The sequence below is a fragment of the Mustelus asterias genome, chromosome 2 (assembly GCF_964213995.1).
Source record: "Mustelus asterias chromosome 2, sMusAst1.hap1.1, whole genome shotgun sequence".
Classification (NCBI taxonomy): domain Eukaryota; kingdom Metazoa; phylum Chordata; class Chondrichthyes; order Carcharhiniformes; family Triakidae; genus Mustelus; species Mustelus asterias.
The window spans coordinates 152,761,256-152,779,400 of NC_135802.1; the positions used below are offsets into that span (position 1 = coordinate 152,761,256).

The 18,145-nt window shown below is 40.7% G+C and overlaps 1 protein-coding gene across 2 annotated transcripts in view; it reads left to right on the top strand.

Annotated features, from left to right (window-relative positions):
- wrnip1 (WRN helicase interacting protein 1) overlaps positions 1 to 18,145 on the top strand; it is a 52,458-nt gene that overhangs the window by 28,165 nt on the left and 6,148 nt on the right. For both annotated transcript variants that reach the window (XM_078198597.1, XM_078198606.1), the window contains 2 exons: positions 13,120 to 13,352; positions 15,650 to 15,805. In XM_078198597.1, the coding sequence (XP_078054723.1) occupies positions 13,120 to 13,352; positions 15,650 to 15,805 (389 nt within the window). The remainder of the gene's footprint in view (positions 1 to 13,119; positions 13,353 to 15,649; positions 15,806 to 18,145) is intronic.

Genomic DNA, 18,145 nt, shown 5'->3' on the forward strand with positions numbered 1-18,145 from the left:
GACAAGACATGGGTTAATTGCCAACTGTGGACACCCCCCCCCCCCCCCCCCATATGCCTGTGTTTATTTTTTCCTAACTTAATCCTTGTATATTCACCATCATATATAATTGTACTTATGTACAACACTACCGGTGTTCAAATATGTACCAAAGATTGACAAGTGTAATTTTCTTTACCTTTCCTCTGAATAAACAATGAATTTCTGCCGTAGATCCAACTAACGTCACAGCCTTGCCCTTGGACTTTTAGGGTGTTGCACCAGTTGTGAATCAGTCGGACTTTTTGTAGGAACACAGCCGTTCGTATCTTTTTTACCACAGTAGAATTTGGATGATCTCCTGTTTGATAAAGATACGACTTCATGACAATTTCAGCTGCACTGCTAAAAAGGTTATACTTTATGATCCAAGTGTTTTCCTTTCCAGTGGAATTTATCTCGCTGTCTGGTTGTGAAAATCTTTAAGGAAAATGTGATCACAGATGAAAAATGAATGAAGACTAACCCACAGGATAAAACTACAGAAGTATAAATTAACAGTAAGCAGTTAAGCATGAAGAGAACAATAACAAAATAGGGTACAGAGATTTCTTTAGGTTTTCCCTTTGTATAAAATGGTTTTATACCTTGCTTATTGATGCATTTGTGGACAGTGTTTTGACTGAGTACTTAAAACTCATTGAGAATTTTGCATTTCATCCATTCTATACTACCTACCATTGTTACACTTGACATAAGAACAATTGATGTCACTGAGTTCAATGAGTATTAATATTCCAAACCTCCTTTTGCATCCTCTATAAATAATGGGTTTGCTAACTTATAGATTTTAAGTGAGGCACATGCTGAGCATGCATGTGACTTTTCAGCAAAATGTTGCTGCAAATGTTCTCTCCAATTGATTTATAAGTTGAAGAAGTTATGCCAGTTCATTTTGACCTGACACCAAACTAACACCAACCCCCTCCCCTCAACACCACCTAACCTCCCTCCCTGCCACGTCCCCAACCAACCCCTTTCTAACACCACCAAAATGGGTCCCTTTGGGGACAGGAGGGCAGGGGTTTGTGGAAGATTTGTGTAATTTAGAGAATACCCTGCCTGATTATTCTGACATACAAACATACAAATTAGCAGTAGGCCTCTCAGTCCCTCAAGCCTGCTCCACCATTCAATAAAATCATGGCTGATCTGATTGTACGCTCAACTCCACAATCCCACCTACTCCCCGATAACCTTTCACCCCCTGAGGTAAGACAGCTGGACACTACTCGAGGTGGAAGTGGTCAGACTGCACTGTCTAAAATTAGATAGAGCGGAGTAAAGCAAAAACTGTTCAATCAAACTGGACAATGGAGGATGGTGATGTGATCAACGGTCTGCAGCTGCCAAGATTTCAGGGAGGACAAGAAGGGATAATAGTTCACAGCCAGTGTCATTAGTTAGACCTTTTTCAATGCTGTAGGAGGTGGGGGCACCTAATAGGAGTGATTCAGATGGAGTTGCTGTCGAGATGAGCAAAATCAGGGAAGGAATAGGTTTGGAGAGGGAAGCGTGGTGGGAAATCAGTAGTTAGTTAGTGATACCCCCAAAGTCTCTGATTGAAGAATGCTAACAAATGAATCAAGCTAATAGTACACTGATCAGTATGATTCCTAGCTAAGTTAACTGTTTTATGCTTTCAAACCATGCCTAAATTTCCTACTGCTGTTTGACACCTTTAATATAAACCTACAATCTCTGGCCTCAACTCCTGTACCTGAAAGGCTTTTCCCGCAGCCAAATTTCCCAACACTGAAAATCTTGAATGCTTCAGTAATCTTCCTCATCTTCCTCTCCAAAGTCCGAATATTTTCTGATAAATTTAGTTTCTACGTTCAGAGATTAACCTACTAGCCCTCTTCTGAATGTTTTGAATAATTTTAACGTGTTTCCTGTAATATGAATACAAAAGTTCAGCATAGTGCTCCAGGGATAGCCTTGTTACAATTTGGCCTAGCTTGCTCAGAGAGTTTTGGGTAATTGCTCATTAATTAACAGCATTGGCAAAGCAACCAATATCAGTGGCAAACTTGTAACATCTTGAACAATATTCTATCCCCAAATTATTTATGAAAATCTTAATGAACACAGAGCCCTGTAGAACTCCGCTGTCAACTGGTTTCTACCCTGACACCACCAAGAGTCCACGACTCTTTGCTGTCGATCTTTCAGCCATCCATGATTCCAGTCAAATTTTTTTTATCTTGCATGGACATACTAATTATGAATTGGAACAGTGTCATATTTGAGTACTGTTGGAAAATAGACATTTTGTTGAAGTTTTTCATCTTGCACTCATCGGGACAGATTTGCAAGCATACCAAATCTCATAGGGAATAATTTATACTGCATGGGAAGAGGCAGTTGTTGATTTGTTGGCAACACCTCATTGGTAGAGGTGTTGCCATGGAGAATGTGCCAGGGAGCAGTTAACTGCCAGCTTTTGCTTGAATTCAAAACGGGCCAGTAAACTCTGGTCAAGGTATTGCCATGGAGAATGAACGAGGGATTGGCTGTACCTCAAACTTGTGCTTACTTGAAAAAGGCTCAATGCATGGACGTGTTCTTCCTGTTTGCAAAGGATGAAAAAATTGAGCAGCAAGCGAAGCTTGCCATTTTATTCTGCTGCTATGCAGTATTCTACCACAATGCAATAGTCTCTACTAGCTAGAGCCTAAGCTAACTAACAGCTAAGCTAAAAAGATGATCTGCCTACCACACAGGTGAGTGATGTCATATATGAATTTCAGTGTTGGTGTGCTGCCAGGTTGTAGGCCGTATATCCCAGGTATGTAGGCCAGGTGTCCCAATGACTAAGGGATCGTATCAAACAGCATATCCCTTCGGCGATTTGCGACGGGCAAATTACTGACTTACTTAATCTGCCTGTACTTGCAAAATTCTGAATATGGTATCCAACATTAGATGTGATTCTGCATTTGAACAACACTTACTAAACAGTGGTGATTGTGCTAAGAATTACTCTGACAATTTTAAGATTATCGGTCAGGCTCTCAGTGTGGCTTGCTTACACTAGAAGCTACATATATTCACACACACTGTCCTGTTCTTTGCAAATAGAAATAATATGTCCAGAAATTGAGCCGTTTTTTTTAACAAATCAGCCATTCCCTGGTTCATTCCCCATTCCAATGCTTTGACTGAGAGTGGACCTGCCGGATTTGAATTTAAACAAAAACTTGGGAGTTAACTGTTCCCTGGTGCATTCTTCGTGGCAAAGCCCCTATCAAAGAGAGTCCACTTGCCAACTAGTCAGCACTCTGATGCAATATAAATTGTTACTCCCTTTTGAGATTTGGTACTCTTGCAAAGCAAGATGAAAAGGTTCAACCACACATCTCTTTTTTCTCAGTAAATCTCAAGTGTTGTATTAGAACAAAGAACAATACAGCACAGGAACAGGCCCTTCGGCCCTCCAAGCCTGCGCCGCTCATGTGCCCAACTAGACCATTTGTTTGTATCCCTCTATTCCCAGTCTGTTCATGTGGCTATCTAGATAAGTCTTAAACGATCCCAGCGTGTCCCCCTCAATCACCTTGCTTGTCAGTGCATTCCAGGCCCCCACCACCCTCTGTGTAAAATACGTATCCCTGACATCTGTGTTGAACCTTGCCCCCCCTCACCTTGAACCAGTGACCCCTTGTGTTCGTCACCTCCGACCTGGGAAAAAGCTTCCCACTGTTCACCCTATCTATGCCCTTCATAATTTTATACACCTCTATTAGGTCGCCCCTCATCCCCCGTCTTTCCAGGGAGAACAACCCCAGTTTACCCAATCTCTCCTCATAGCTAAGACCCTCCATACCAGGCAACATCCTGGTAAACCTTTTCTGTACTCTCTCCAAAGCCTCCACATCCTTCTGGTAGTGTGGCGACCAGAACTGGATGCAATATTCCAAATGTGGCCTAACCAATGTTCTATACAGCTGCAACATCATATGCCAACTTTTATATTCTATGCCCTGTCCAATAAAGGCAAGTATGCCACATGCCTTCTTGACCACCCTCTCCACCTGTGCTGCCACCTTTAAGGATCTGTGGACTTGTAACTCCCAGGTCCTTCTGTGTGTCTATACTCCTGATGGTTCTGCCATTTATTGTATAGGTTCCCCCTTACATTAGATCTACCGAAATGCATCACTTCACATTTATCTGGATTAAATTCCATCTGCCATTTCTCCGCCCAATGTTCTAGCCTATCTATATCCTGCTGTATTCTCTGACAATATTCATCACTATCCGCAACTCCAGCAATCTTCGTGTCGTCCGCAAACTTACTGATCACACCAGCTACATCTTCCTCCAAATCATTTATATATATCACAAACAGCAGAGGTCCCAGTACAGAGCCCTGCGGAACACCACTAGTCACAGACCTCCAATCGGAAAAAGACCCCTCCACTGTTGCCCTCTATCTTCTATGGCTAAGCCAGTTCTCCACCCATCTAGCTAGCTCACCTTTTATCCCATGAGATTTAACCTTTTGCACCAGCCTGCCATGAGGGACCTTGTCAAACGCTTTACTAAAATCCATATAGATGACATCCATGGCCCTTCCCTCGTCAATCGTTTTTGTCACCTCCTCAAAAAACTCAACCAAATTTGTGAGGCATGACCTCCCTAGTACAAAACCATGCTGTCTGTCGCTAATGAGATTATTCAGTTCTAAATGCGCATATATCCTATCTCTAAGAATCTTCTCCAACAATTTCCCTACCACGGACGTCAAGCTCACCGGCCCATAATTACCCAGGTTATCCTTGCTACCCTCCTTAAATAACGGGACCACATTTGCTATCCTCCAATCCTCTGGGACCTCACCTGTATCCAGTGAAGAGACAAAGATTTCTGTCAGAGGCCCAGCAATTTCATCTCTTGCCTCCCTGAGGAGTCTAGGATAGATGCCATCTGGCCCTGGGGATTTGTCTGTCTTAATGTTTCCTAAAAAACCTAACACTTCCTCCCTTGTAATTGAGATTTTTTCTAACGGGTCAACACATCTCTCTGAGACACTACCAGTCAACATGTCCCTCTCCTTTGTGAATACTGATGCAAAGTATTCGTTTAGGATCTCTCCTACTTCCTTTGGTTCCAAGCATAATTCCCCTCCTTTGTCTCTGAGAGGTCCGATTCTTTCCCTGACAACCCTCTTGTTCCTAACGTATGTATAAAATGCGTTGGGATTCTCTTTAATCCTGTCTGCCAAGGACATTTCGTGACCGCTTTTTGCCCTTCTAACTCCCTGTTTGAGTTATTTTCTACTTTCTCTGTATTCCTCCAGTGCTCCATCTGTTTTTAGCTGCCTGGACCTCATGTATGCCTCTATTTTCTTTTTGATTAGACCCACAATTTCACTGGTTATCCATGGCTCCCAAATCCTACCTTTCCTATCCTTCCTCTTTACAGGCACATGCCTGTCCTGCAGTCCTATCAACTGTTCCTTAAAAGACTCCCACATGCCAGATGTGGATTTACTCTTGAACAGCCTCTTCAAATCAACAGCCACCAAATCCTGCCTAATCCGGCTGTAGTTAGCCTTCCCCCAATTCAGCACCTTACCCATAGGACAACACTCGTCTTTTTCCATTACTATCCTAAAGTTTACAGAATTGGGGTCACTATTTGCCACATGTTCCCCTACTGAAACTTTGATGACCTGACCGGGCTCATTCCCCAGTACTAGGTCCAGTATAGCCCCCTCTCTAGTTGGACTGTCAACATATTGTTCCAAAGAACCTTACTGTACGCATTTTATAAATTCTTCCCCGTCCAGGCCCCCAGCCCTAAGCAATTTCCAGTCTATACAAGGGAAATTAAAGTCTCCCACTACAACAACCCTATTTTTTCTGCACCTGTCCAGAATCTCCTTATATATCCGTTCCTCAACTTCCCGTGGGCTGTTGGGAGGCTTGTAGCATACCCCCAGCATAGTGACTGCGCCCTTCCTGTTTCTGAGCTCCACCCACAGTGACTCGTTACCTGACCCTTCCAAATTGTCCACCCTCCGTACCGCTGTAATATGCTCCCTAACCAGCATTGCTACTCCCCCACCTCTCCTAGCCCCTTCTCTGTCTCGCCTAAAACACTTATACCCCGGAATATTCAGCAGCCAGTCTTGTCCTTTTAACCAAGTCTCCGTCACTGCAACCACATCCAAGTTCCGCGCAAGCATTAAGGCTCTAAGCTCGTCTGTCTTGCCCGTGACGCTCCTTGCATTGAAGCAGATGCACTCCAGACCTCCAGGCCCACTGAGGTCATCCTCCCCCAGAATGCTCTTCCTCTTAGATAGCCTTGTCTTGGCCCCAACCTCGTCCCCAGCCTCTGTACTTATTGACCTATTGTTCTGATCCCCACCCTCCTGCCACATTAGTTTAAACCCACCCGATCTCAAGGTAAATGGTGTTTGCTGTTTCAGTTTCACCTGCTAGATCAGTAATCTCTGAAAAGAAATCTAATTAATTGGTTGCATTTTGACCTGTTTCTCCTTAACCTATCCTAGCTTTTTTTTCTCTATAATCAGGCCCAATCCTCTGGGACAATCTGTTATTGCACTGTCCGAAAGGGTGCGTGGAAGCAAATATAACAGTAACTTTCAAAAGGAAATTGGATTAATAATTGAAAGGGAAAAGAATTGCAGGACTATGGGGAATGGGAAGGAGAATTGGATTTATTGGATAGCTCTTCCAAGAAACCTTGACAGGCTTGAAGCTGAAATGGCCTCTTTCTGCATTGTATCTTTTGCAATTCTGACTTTTCAAATTCCTCTTTCTCCTACTTATTTCAATTCCAGCAAGTCAGTCCAGAGATATGGCTTATTCTTACCTGAGACTCTTTGTTGCAGACAGGTTGCTATCTGAATATGCCAGATTAAGCTAATTTCACATGTGCATAATGTACATTATCATCTGTTTTCTATTAGCCAAAACATGCTAATTTGTCTCAAACCTACATTGTTTCTCATCAACACTTCAACACTGACATAGTTTCTTCCTCAATCCCCGAAACACTGTTCTAAATTACTTGCAAATCTTGTATCCATGGCGGTCGTATCATGATTGAAAGGGTGTCCAAGTTGCTCTCTTTCATTCCCCCTCTCGATTTGAGCATCACTTTGATCTTCCCCTCTGTTTCCATTATACAAAATAGCCACAATCTGATTTATTGATCCTGTCACTTCATAAATGCTGCCACCCACCTGCTACTTATAAATAGCCCAGGATTCCTATTCCCCCTTCTCTTCCTCCTGATGTACGTAAGCAGCACTTTGTTACCGTCCTTGTATTATTATCTTATTTCTCCAACTTTCCAGCTGCTTAGTTTATTTTTTGACAGTTGCTTGATTTTCCAGTTCCCCCTGCTCTTTCATTCCTTATAAACTTCAGCGTTTTGGCCCTTACTCATTAGCTGCATAAACAGGTCCACCAGTTTTGAGATAGGACTTGCTGCTGTGGCTTACACATGAATAACATCCACCTGGACAAGGCACTTGAAGGAACTGGTGCCTGTGGAACTCTATAATCCGCAACGAGCCACTTTCAGAACAGGAGGCGGTGAGGTAAAAGATTCTGTAAGCAAATGTATCTTGGTCAAGGAATTACTTAAAGGTTAAAATGAGATTAGAGAATCATAATTGAAACATGATATAGAAAGGGAAACCATTGATGCTGAGTGAGAAAACATGTAGTGAAATTATGCCATATGTTTTTGCTTTCAGTTTTAACTTCTGTGTTTGTTGATGCAGCAGTCACAGTGAAAAGCTTGTTGCTGCGCATTGTTTGATTTTGTCTGTCTGGGTTCTCCTGTTGTACTTGCCATCAGTTGTATAAAAAGAATATTTGTTGGGGAGGTTGTGTATGTATTTGATGTCTTCAATTTGCATATTTAGCAACTCCCTAATGCCTATCTGATTAACATTATATATGTAAATTACAAGAACAAGTGTAACATCTTGGAAATTTTGTCTTAATATTAAAACATGTTTTCAGTGAGTTTAAAAAAAAAATGGGCAACCTACCCACTTTTGGTTTTAATGGAGGCAAGTTAGAAGACAGCAACCAATCTGCCCTCGGGAGATGTGTTGGTCCTTACAAGTGCCTCCATTTTACTGACATCTTATTTTTAATATCTGCAGGCCAGCTGAATTGAGATATGAAAGGCCGGAACCGAAAGGTAGTGCTGCTTGTAGGCCAGGAGCAGCACGGGGTGCTTCCCTCACTTTAATGCCTTGCCACTCCACTGCTCACTTGGGGCCCCCCAGAATTCCTTTAAAATCCCACCTTTTCCACCCCACTCTCCCCCAGCTGACCTGAGCTGCCAATGCCAAATTCTTAATTGCACTCAGTTGCCCTTTTATCAGCAGTCCCTCTTTAAAAACTGCTGGTTAGGTTTCTAAAGACTTATCAACTAGGTGGAGCATGCATGGCACAAGCTCTACCCAATTGATGACGAATATTGATTGTGGTCCTAAAATCATCATTCAGACCTTTATCCGTGCATTCAAAACACTCAGGCCTGTTTCAGATGGATGCCCTAGACATTTGGAAGCCATCAGTCTGTGCTCTTTTGGGACAAATGGGGTGCCAAAAGTTTTACTATGGAACATAAGATTGTGCAATATTGGTAGATAAAAATAAAGACTATATTGAATTATAAGGCCATGTAACTGAATTTAAAGGAGTAAATTGGCACAAAAGTCAAACTCTTATCAAGGCAGGATATGCAGATATTGAAATAGAAACTGATGTTTGCAGTCAGAAGAAGTCCTATAATGTAAAGGACCTGAAACTCTTGTATACCATTGAAACTCTACTTGCACGGAGCTTTGACTTGATGTCCCAAATATAATTGGCTCTGAATTAATTTATTGAGTTTGAGTCCTCTAGAGGCCATTTATTATGGGAGATCAGTGCAAACCAGTGTTGTGCAGGAATTGCTTGCTGTGAAAGTCCTTGCAAAAAAGTGGAATTTTGTGTGATATACATTCAGAGCCACAAAATGTACTTTGCTCACTGCAGTACAGTTACAACCATAGATTGATTTCACATCTTATTCTGTTGAAATTGCAGTAAAGATTTTGAGCAACATTCTCTGGAGACATTCTGGAGTGGAAACCTTTCCCCTTGAGATCGTCCTCTTAGATCATCTCCTTATCTACCTTTGTTCTGCATATTGTGACGTTAGTATACCTTTAAGAAAGTTTTTTTTTAAAAATCATGATTCTGCGGCTCTCGCGGTCAGTGTTTCTCAGCTCACAGCCTTAGCTGATGTCATTATGGCACCGGGTTAGCTACCAGATGTCTTTTATTGCTCCTTAAGTGGCTTAGATGGGAGTTGTTTGTTTTTACTTTGGGATTTTTTATAAGACTGCATTGTCAGGAGGACAAAAACTGGTTGGCAGGTCAGGTGACAGAAATTCTTTCATTTTCAGTTCTGAGCTACAGTTTAGTTTTTAGAAGGGACAGCAAGCTAAAAAAAGAAGTGTTTTCCCTCCTTGTTGTTTTGGAAATTCTGCAGTTTGTGGCTTGACCAGAGAGTCTCTCCCTGGGATTCTGAGAAGGTGTTGTGACTTAAACTTGTTCTGAGTGAATCCAGAGGACTGCAGATTCAACCAAAGGACTCAATTTCCAGTATCACGTGAGCATTAGTCTTTGCTGTGTTGAACTTGTTTACAGGGTTTTATCTATGGAAGGTTTTGGTTTTGATTGTTATATATTGACATATTTGTTAATGATTGTACATTATAGTGGTCGTTTTGGTATTTCCTGTTTGTAATTGATAAAAGTTCCTGATAATTTTCTTATTATACATGTTAACTATATTCTTAAATAAACTTTGTTTGACAAATGCTCCCTAGTGGGTCATTTGAATCATACCTGAAGTGAAACCTATCATGCTTATCCTCGCCAAATTCAAGATGCAAAACTTATGATCCAGGAGGGCTCCATATGACACTTTGGAGTTTCTGACCTGAACCATAACAATATCGATTCAGGCTTTGTACTCTGCCACAAAACATCACATTTCTCCATGTGTGATGCACATTTTCCCCCCTAAGTGGTTGCTGGAAACCAGACTTCATGTTCAATTTTATCTCCCAATAAGATCGAGCAAAAAATGGATGGGTAACAAGTCTAGCTCCACATCAGCTGGAACGCACTTATTCTGCTATCATTCTTCCTGTAATTTTCATTCTCCTAAAGAGGGATTGATAGTTGTGAAGGGAAGGCTAATTATACTGGCACAAATGGAGAGTTGAAGTTCAGTCCCAACTTAACTGGATGAATAATGCTACCTGAAACATAGTAATATGCCATTTAAGAGGATCTCTTTCCATTTAGGAAAACCAAAATGACACTTCATCTTTTTTTATTTAAGATGTAGAAATAGCCCACATTTTGGTTATACAAGCAAAATAAATACAGCACCAATGGATGTTACTTAGATTAAAGGTGGTATTACGCTGCAAATATTAATTTCAGGCCAGCACTTGCCTAGAGTGATGTGCATCTATTAATTGTTGAATGAAACAGAGCACTCTATAAATCTCAATGTCATTATAAATACAATAAAAGAGTATTTTTGTATCAAACCATCCTTTAATTTTAACTATTTTTATGGAACTTACTTTGAATTATTTTTTCTGAAACATAATGATGTGTTTTATTAACTGGGCAATTCTAGTCAATGGTTTTTTAAAATAATTTTCAGCTTGATATACGTAACTTATGACTATAATCATAATTCCAAATTCTGTTTTCAGGAAAGTTGATTCAAGACATTGTTTTTATATTCTGGAAACAGTGTGCTACTGCAGGGTAGTTTAATAACTAATATTGTATATCTGCAGTGGCTTTGCTGTTTGCAAAGTAAGCATTAATTGTGTACAAAATACTTTGTCTCAATTGCATACTAAATTGCTGTTATTCAATTGCTATTATAAGTTGAGACTACCTCAACTTATGGGAGGCACAGTGGTTAGCACTGCTGCCTCACAGCGCCAGGGACCCGGGTTCGATTCCCAGCTTGGGTCACTTTCTGTGAGGAGACTGCACATTTTCCCCAAAAGACGTGCTGGTTACTTGCATTGGCCATGCTAAATTCTCCCTGTGTACCCGAACAGGTCACTGGAGTATGGCAACTTGGGGATTTTCACAGTAACTCTATTGCACTGTAACTTAGTGTTATTGCAAGCCTACTTGTGGCAATAATAAATAAACTTTAAACTTTGTAAATGATAAATTGTGTTTAAGTAGTGTGGACTGTACTCCGGTTTCCTCCCACAATCCGAAAGACATGTGGAGTTTGCATGTTCTCCCCCTGTCTGCATGCGTTTCCTCCGGGTGCTCCAGTTTGCTCCCACAATCCAAAGGACGTGCTGGTTAGGTGCATTGGCCATGCTAAATTCTCCCTCAGTGTACCCAAACAGGTGCCAGAGTATGGCGACTAGGTGATTTTCACAGTAACTTCATTGCAGTGTTAATGTAACGGTAAGCTATTGCAGAAGATACGGAGGCATGGGATTGAGGGCGATTTAGCGGTTTGGATCAGAAATTGGCTAGCTGTAAGAAGACAGCGGGTGGTGGTTGATGGGAAATGTTCATCCTGGTGTTCAGTTACTAGTGGTGTACTGCAAGGATCTGTTTTGGGGCCACTGCTGTTTGTCATTTTTATAAATGACCTGGATGAGGGCGTAGAAGGATGGGTTAGTAAATTTGTGGATGACACTAAAGTCGGTGGAGTTGTGGACAGTGCGGAAGGATGTTGCAGGTTACAGAGGGACATAGGTAAGCTGCAGAGCTGAGCTGAGAGGTGGCAAATGGAGTTCAATGCGGAAAAGTGTGAGGTGATTCACTTTGGAAGGAGTAACAGGAATACAGAGTACTGGGCTAATGGTAAGATACTTGGTAGTGTGGATGAGCAGAGAGATCTTGGTGTCCATGTGCATAGACCCCTGAAAGTTGGCACCCAGGTTGATAGGGTTGTTAAGAAGGCGTACGGTGTGTTAGCTTTTATTGGTAGAGGGATTGAGTTTCGGAGCCATGAGGTCATGTTGCAGCTGTACAAAACTCTGGTGCGGCCGCACTTGGAGTATTGCGTACAGTTCTGGTCGCCGCATTATAGGAAGGATGTAGAAGCATTGGAAAGGGTGCAGAGGAGATTTACCAGGATGTTGCCTGGTATGGTGGGAAGGTCTTATGAGGAAAGGCTGAGGGACTTGAGGCTGTTTTTGTTGGAGAGAAGAAGGTTAAGAGGTGACTTAATAGAGGCATATAAGATGATCAGAGGATTAGATAGGGTTGACAGTGTGAGCCTTTTTCCTCGGATGGTGATGGCTCGCACGAGGGGACATAGCTTTAAATTGAGGGGTGATAGATATAGGACAGATGTCAGAGGTAGGTTCTTTACTCAGAGTAGTAAGGACGTGGAATGCCCTGCCTGCAACAGTAGTGGACTCGCCAACATTAAGGGCATTTAAATGGTCATTGGATAAACATATGGATGATATTGGAATAGTGTAGGTGGGCTAGATGGGCTTTAGATTGGTTTCACAGGTCGGCGCAACATCGAGGGCCGAAGGGTCTGTACTGTGCTGTAATGTTCTATGTTCTAATGTAAGCCTACTTGTGACACCAATAAATAAGCTTTAAACTTTCCTTTATTAACATTTTTAAATTTGAGTAACATCCATTACATTCTGAATGTAGCTGCACTTGACATTTGTCCAGTTTATACTTGCACTTAAAACATTGTAATTTGTCCCAAATCATCTGCTCCTCTCCATTCCTGAAGATGCAAACTCGCTGTAATTAGATTTGAGGGGTGGCAGTAATCCTCTTGCACTATGCCCCAAATTACAAGTGTTGACAGGTAATTTATCTATGGCGCAGTTTTGCTGTTGAACCAGCTTCTGTTTTCACACAATGTTGATACATGCACACTTTCTATTGGCAGTCACTGCATAGCAATCAAGAGTTTGATTCCTCATCTATCTGAAAAAAAACTGTAGGTAGCAAGAAACACGATCAAGTGTCTTCAGTTTCAGTTTTTGTATTATAGGTTGCACATTTCTATTGAACCAGAAGCAATACGTAGCATTGCCTACCTATGTGATGGTGACGCGAGGACTGCTTTAAATGGACTTCATCTTGCGATTCAAGCAAAAGTTGCAGAAACAAAAAAGGCCCAGAGCAATAATGTACCTAAAAATACTCCAGCAAAGAAGGTTGTAATTAAGGAAATTCATATAAAAGAAGGACTTCAAAGGTCTCACATACTGTATGATCGAGCAGGTAAATTATCTGTTTCGTGGAGTGAGCACACCTCTCAGTAAAATGAAACACTTAATTCCAAAGATGATGATTCTTAATTCAATACAGATGATTTTTGACACACTCAGCAAGTCAGGCATCAACTGTGGAGCGAAAACAAAGTTCTCGTTTCAGCTCTGGACTTCCATCAGAATCCAGGAACTCTCTCCACAAATGTTGCCTAGCCAGCTGCGTATGTCCAGGATTCCCTGTTTTTATTTTGGATTTCCTGCACCTGCAGTATTTTTGCTTTTGAATTCTCAATTAATGTCAGGAATAACTTTAAGCCTTTCGGTGAAGCAGTTTTTTTTTGCTTGCAGTCACATTTTGATTACTTTTAATTGATAATTCTGCCTGATTAGTAAAGATTTATTCTCCTGACAAACTATCCACTGATATCAGTACCGTGAATAAAAGCTCCGGTTTGGCTATGCTACCTATCCAATCGATCAAACAGATGCCTCAAATAATTTTCCACTGTACCCCTCGAGAAACAGCAATTGCCTCAGTTTTGCTCAAGTTGTTTATTAATGACATTTTTCTTCCTTGCACAGTTCAATGTAAAAAAAAATTATTGAGCAATGATTTTTAAAAAATATATACACTGCTGGAACTAAATAACTAAACGTGTTTATAAAATAAATCATTTAATGATCGAAATATCTGAAAGAAAATTGCTTCTCACTCCTGGACTAGTCTCATTGGGTCACGAAAGGTGAAAATGGAGAAAAGGAAATAGAATTCTAAAAATGTTTGTTGGACTCCTTCCTCAAGCCATATGTCTTCATTACAAATCCAGTTATGAGTAATAAAACAGGTCAGGGAGATGAAATAAATGTGGGTATGCACCTCAGTAATAGTGATCATGATATGATTCCTTAAAGGTCCAAAGGGAAAAGGTTAGAACAAAGATAAAGGGACCATTTAGGAATAGGGTGTATTTTAGAAAAGTGAGGAGTGAGGCGGCTGAAGTGGAACGGAAAATTGACAGGTGTGGCTGTGACCAACATGGGATTGCAAAGATGCAGAATAAATATATATTCTTTAAAAATATTATTTCCTACCTCAGGAATTGTGGATAACCAAGCAGCAGCAACAACAGTTGCACTTGTGCCTTTTAAGGTGGAAAAATGTGTCAATCTTCTTCAGAGGCATAATCAGTCAAAACAAAAATGGACATCGAGCTGAAGAGGATATTCGGGCTGACTCAGAAGCTTGGTCTGGGTTGGGTTTTAAGGAGGGTCTTCGAACAGGGAAAGGAGGCTGAGAGTTTTGGGGAGGGAATTCCAGAATATGGACCCAGACAGTTGAAATCAGGCAGCTAATCAGGGGATGAAGGAAGTGGGAACAGGCAAAAGAACAAAGTCAGCAGAAGGATAGTTCAGCAGAAGGTTTTAGATCTGAGGGGGTTATACAGATGGGGAGGAGTGAAGGCATTAAGAGATAAAGACACAGAGGCACAGGTGAGAATTTGAAATTCCAATGAAAATAGCCCAACATGTTTAACTCTCTCTAATATTTCCATTTCCTTGTATCCAGGCAGCATCTTAGTGAATCTGTCCTTTATCTTGTTTTATTGCCTCAATGTGAACAAAGAACAGTACAGCACAGGAACAGGCCCTTCTGCCCATCAAGTCTGTGTCGACACAGATGCCTCTCTAATCAAATATTTTCTTGTCTCTACCTGGTCCATATCCCTCTATTCCCTGCCTATACATGGATCTATCTAGATGCCTCTTGAATGTTGTTTTCTATGCTTCCTACAGTGTGGAGTATGTAACTTCCATAAGAACTAAAAAAATAAATTGTGGGAAATATTGGGAGTAAAAATCTCTTAATCAAGTAAATAACTAGTTTTTAAAAAATGATTTGGATAAGGGATGGTAGAATAAACAAGTAAATGTCCTGTTGAATCATCTTGAATATTGTAAATACATTGGTGAAATGAGGCAAAAGAAATACACGTTGTGCATTGTAACTGATTGCAAAGGAGGTTTTGGAGAGCAAGAACAAAGTTGTTTGTCACATCAACAAATTTCTTAGGTCACTATTATTATGAATACATTTGTGAGGAACTCTACCATACAATCTCAATCCACCCGATAAATATTTTACCTCAAGTCAACAATGTGATATATTTCGTTCGATGTCCAAATGACTACATCACATACAGTGATGCTTGAAGAAACCACAGCCCTGATACTGGACTGAGCAATATAATTGGAGGTATTGTAATATGATATTAGAGAATTATCATGGAATACCTATTTCATTCTCAGGTGAGGAACATTATAATTGCATATCAGCACTGCACAAGACCATGCGAGCCTCAGATGAGAAGTCTGCCCTCTATTGGCTGGCAAGAATGTTAGAAGGTGGTGAGGATCCACTGTATGTCGCACGGAGACTGGTGAGATTTGCCAGTGAAGATGTAGGTAAGACTTCAAAATAACTCTGTTGACTATTTCTTCCAGCTATTCAAAGTCTTTGATTTTTGGCAATGGTTCAAAAGGAAGTGGAAATAAAAATTATTTGTTGCAGAACATAAAGGACACAAGCTTAAGAGTTTTCCTTTGTTATGAAGTTCAGATTTTGTTCTTAACTTTGTATCATTCACTTCTAAATTCACAACTTATTGCATACATTTTTTTAAAAATCATTGTAATTTTTCTTGTGTGCACCAAATCTTGCTCGAGTGGAACACCTCATGATGTATGTTGCAAGTTAGACATTTTCCTCTACTCTTCAACCCAAAGAATTTGTGTCTCCAGTTATTAATCTGCAGGTAGGATAGCAAGCTTGAGGATGAAGAGAGGTGTGAATCTTCAGAACTTGCTACTTGATTTACACTTGGATAAAACTTGGAGCTGTTCACAGAACTTTGGGACCTTTGAATAATGGGCCTAGTGATCTTGATGACCATAACATTCAAGGATTGAGAAAAAAACAGGAACTGGGAAGGAATTAAAATGAATGAAGAGTCAACAGAAATAGAATGAATTTGAGGTAAAGAAAGAGAAATGGAATGGGAAGGATTGATTACATTGACCAAAACAAAAAATTGAAACAAAGGAAAAGTAGAAAAAAAATTGTGGTTGTAAAATCTCTGACAACAATTTGCTACATGAAGGAATGAGACTCCACAGTTGAAATTGTTGCCTTTCAGAGCCAGAGAGATTGGTGATACCATTAAAAAGCTACAGTATTAATTATGAATCCTGACTTTTTGTGGTGAGTTTAGCGGATATTCAACATGCTAATCCAGTAACTTCCTTAGAATAGCAGGATAGCCAAAGGTGAAGTGCTTTTGTGAAGCACAGTGGAGCAATGTAAATCAAGTAGCAAGTTCTGAAGATTCACACCTCTTTTCATCCTCAAGCTTGCTATCCTACCTGCAGATTAATAACTGGATAATAATCATGCCACTTCTTCAGAAAAGATTTGGCCCATTATGTTAAAATATAACATAAAATGCACTCAACAGAAACTGAGTAAAATTGATAAACTAATTTTCCTCGTGAACTAAATTTAATATCGTAAAAAGTATTCCTTCTAAATATTGAGTGAAATGGTTTAACACTATTTGCTAGCTAACAAGGATGGGTTTGAAATTGGAGCCTAGATCAAGGTGAAGCTTTCAGATTACTTTCTGATGGCTCAGGTTTGGGACAGATCCTGGATTATGCATCTTTTTTGACCATGTGTCCATTTCCCAATGTTGTTAAAGACAGTTCTTCCAGGGGCTAAGCCTGAGGGAAGTCCTGTGTTAACCCAGGAATTAGGTATGCCCTTATACAGTTGCAATGAAACTTGCCCGCTGAGATCTGACTTGTGTTCCAATGAGGCTTTTGTGAAAGGGAGGGATGTTTGATACAAGTCTAACAACTTGGTTGATTCAACTCTCAGACCACGTAAGGATAGGTGGTAATTGCTGCCACATCCCAAGAATAAATATTAAGAAAAAGAACAATGAATTGATTGAACCGTCGATCTCTTCAGTGTGCAGGGAGCTTCTGATACAGCAGGAGGATCCAAACACTTTTTCATTTTTTGCTCTTTTGATATGCTCAACAGCTTCTTCAGCTGCAGATGGCACAGTGGTTAGCACTGCTGCCTCGCAAGCCAGGGACCTGGGTTCGATTCCGACCGTGGGTCTGTATGGAGTTTGCACATTCTCCCTGTGTCTGCGTGGGTTTCCTCCATGTTCTCTGGTTTCCTCCCAGTCCAAAGATGCGCAGGTCAGGTGGATTGGCCATGCTAAATTGCTCCTTCGTGTCCAAAGATATGCAGGTTAGGTGGATTAGCTGTGGTAAATGCACAGGGGTATAAAGATATGATGGGGGCCTGGGTAAGATGCTCTTTCGGAGAGTTGGTGCAGACTTGATGGGTGGAATGACCGCTTTCTGCATTGTATGGATTCAGTGGTACATATAAGTTTAAATCAAAATTTCCATTCATTTGAATATGTCTCTTGCAGGGGAAATTAGTAGATCATAGTGTTCTCGTTTCAGAATTATCCACCAATGTATCCACTCTAAAAGTTGCTGTTTGCAACTATAATATTCACACAGGGCAAACTATGTTTAGAAAATATAAACTCAAGCAGAACAAGTTGCCTGGGTTTCATGGGCCAAGTTGCTAGGTCTTTTGAGTCAGATATTGTTCGTGGGCCACACTGTATGGTATGGATTTATTGCAGAACATCTTCATCTGAGTACTTGCAAAAAGCATATTTAGCTCCCATTATTTTGGTAGATTGGTTGTTCTTTTGGCAT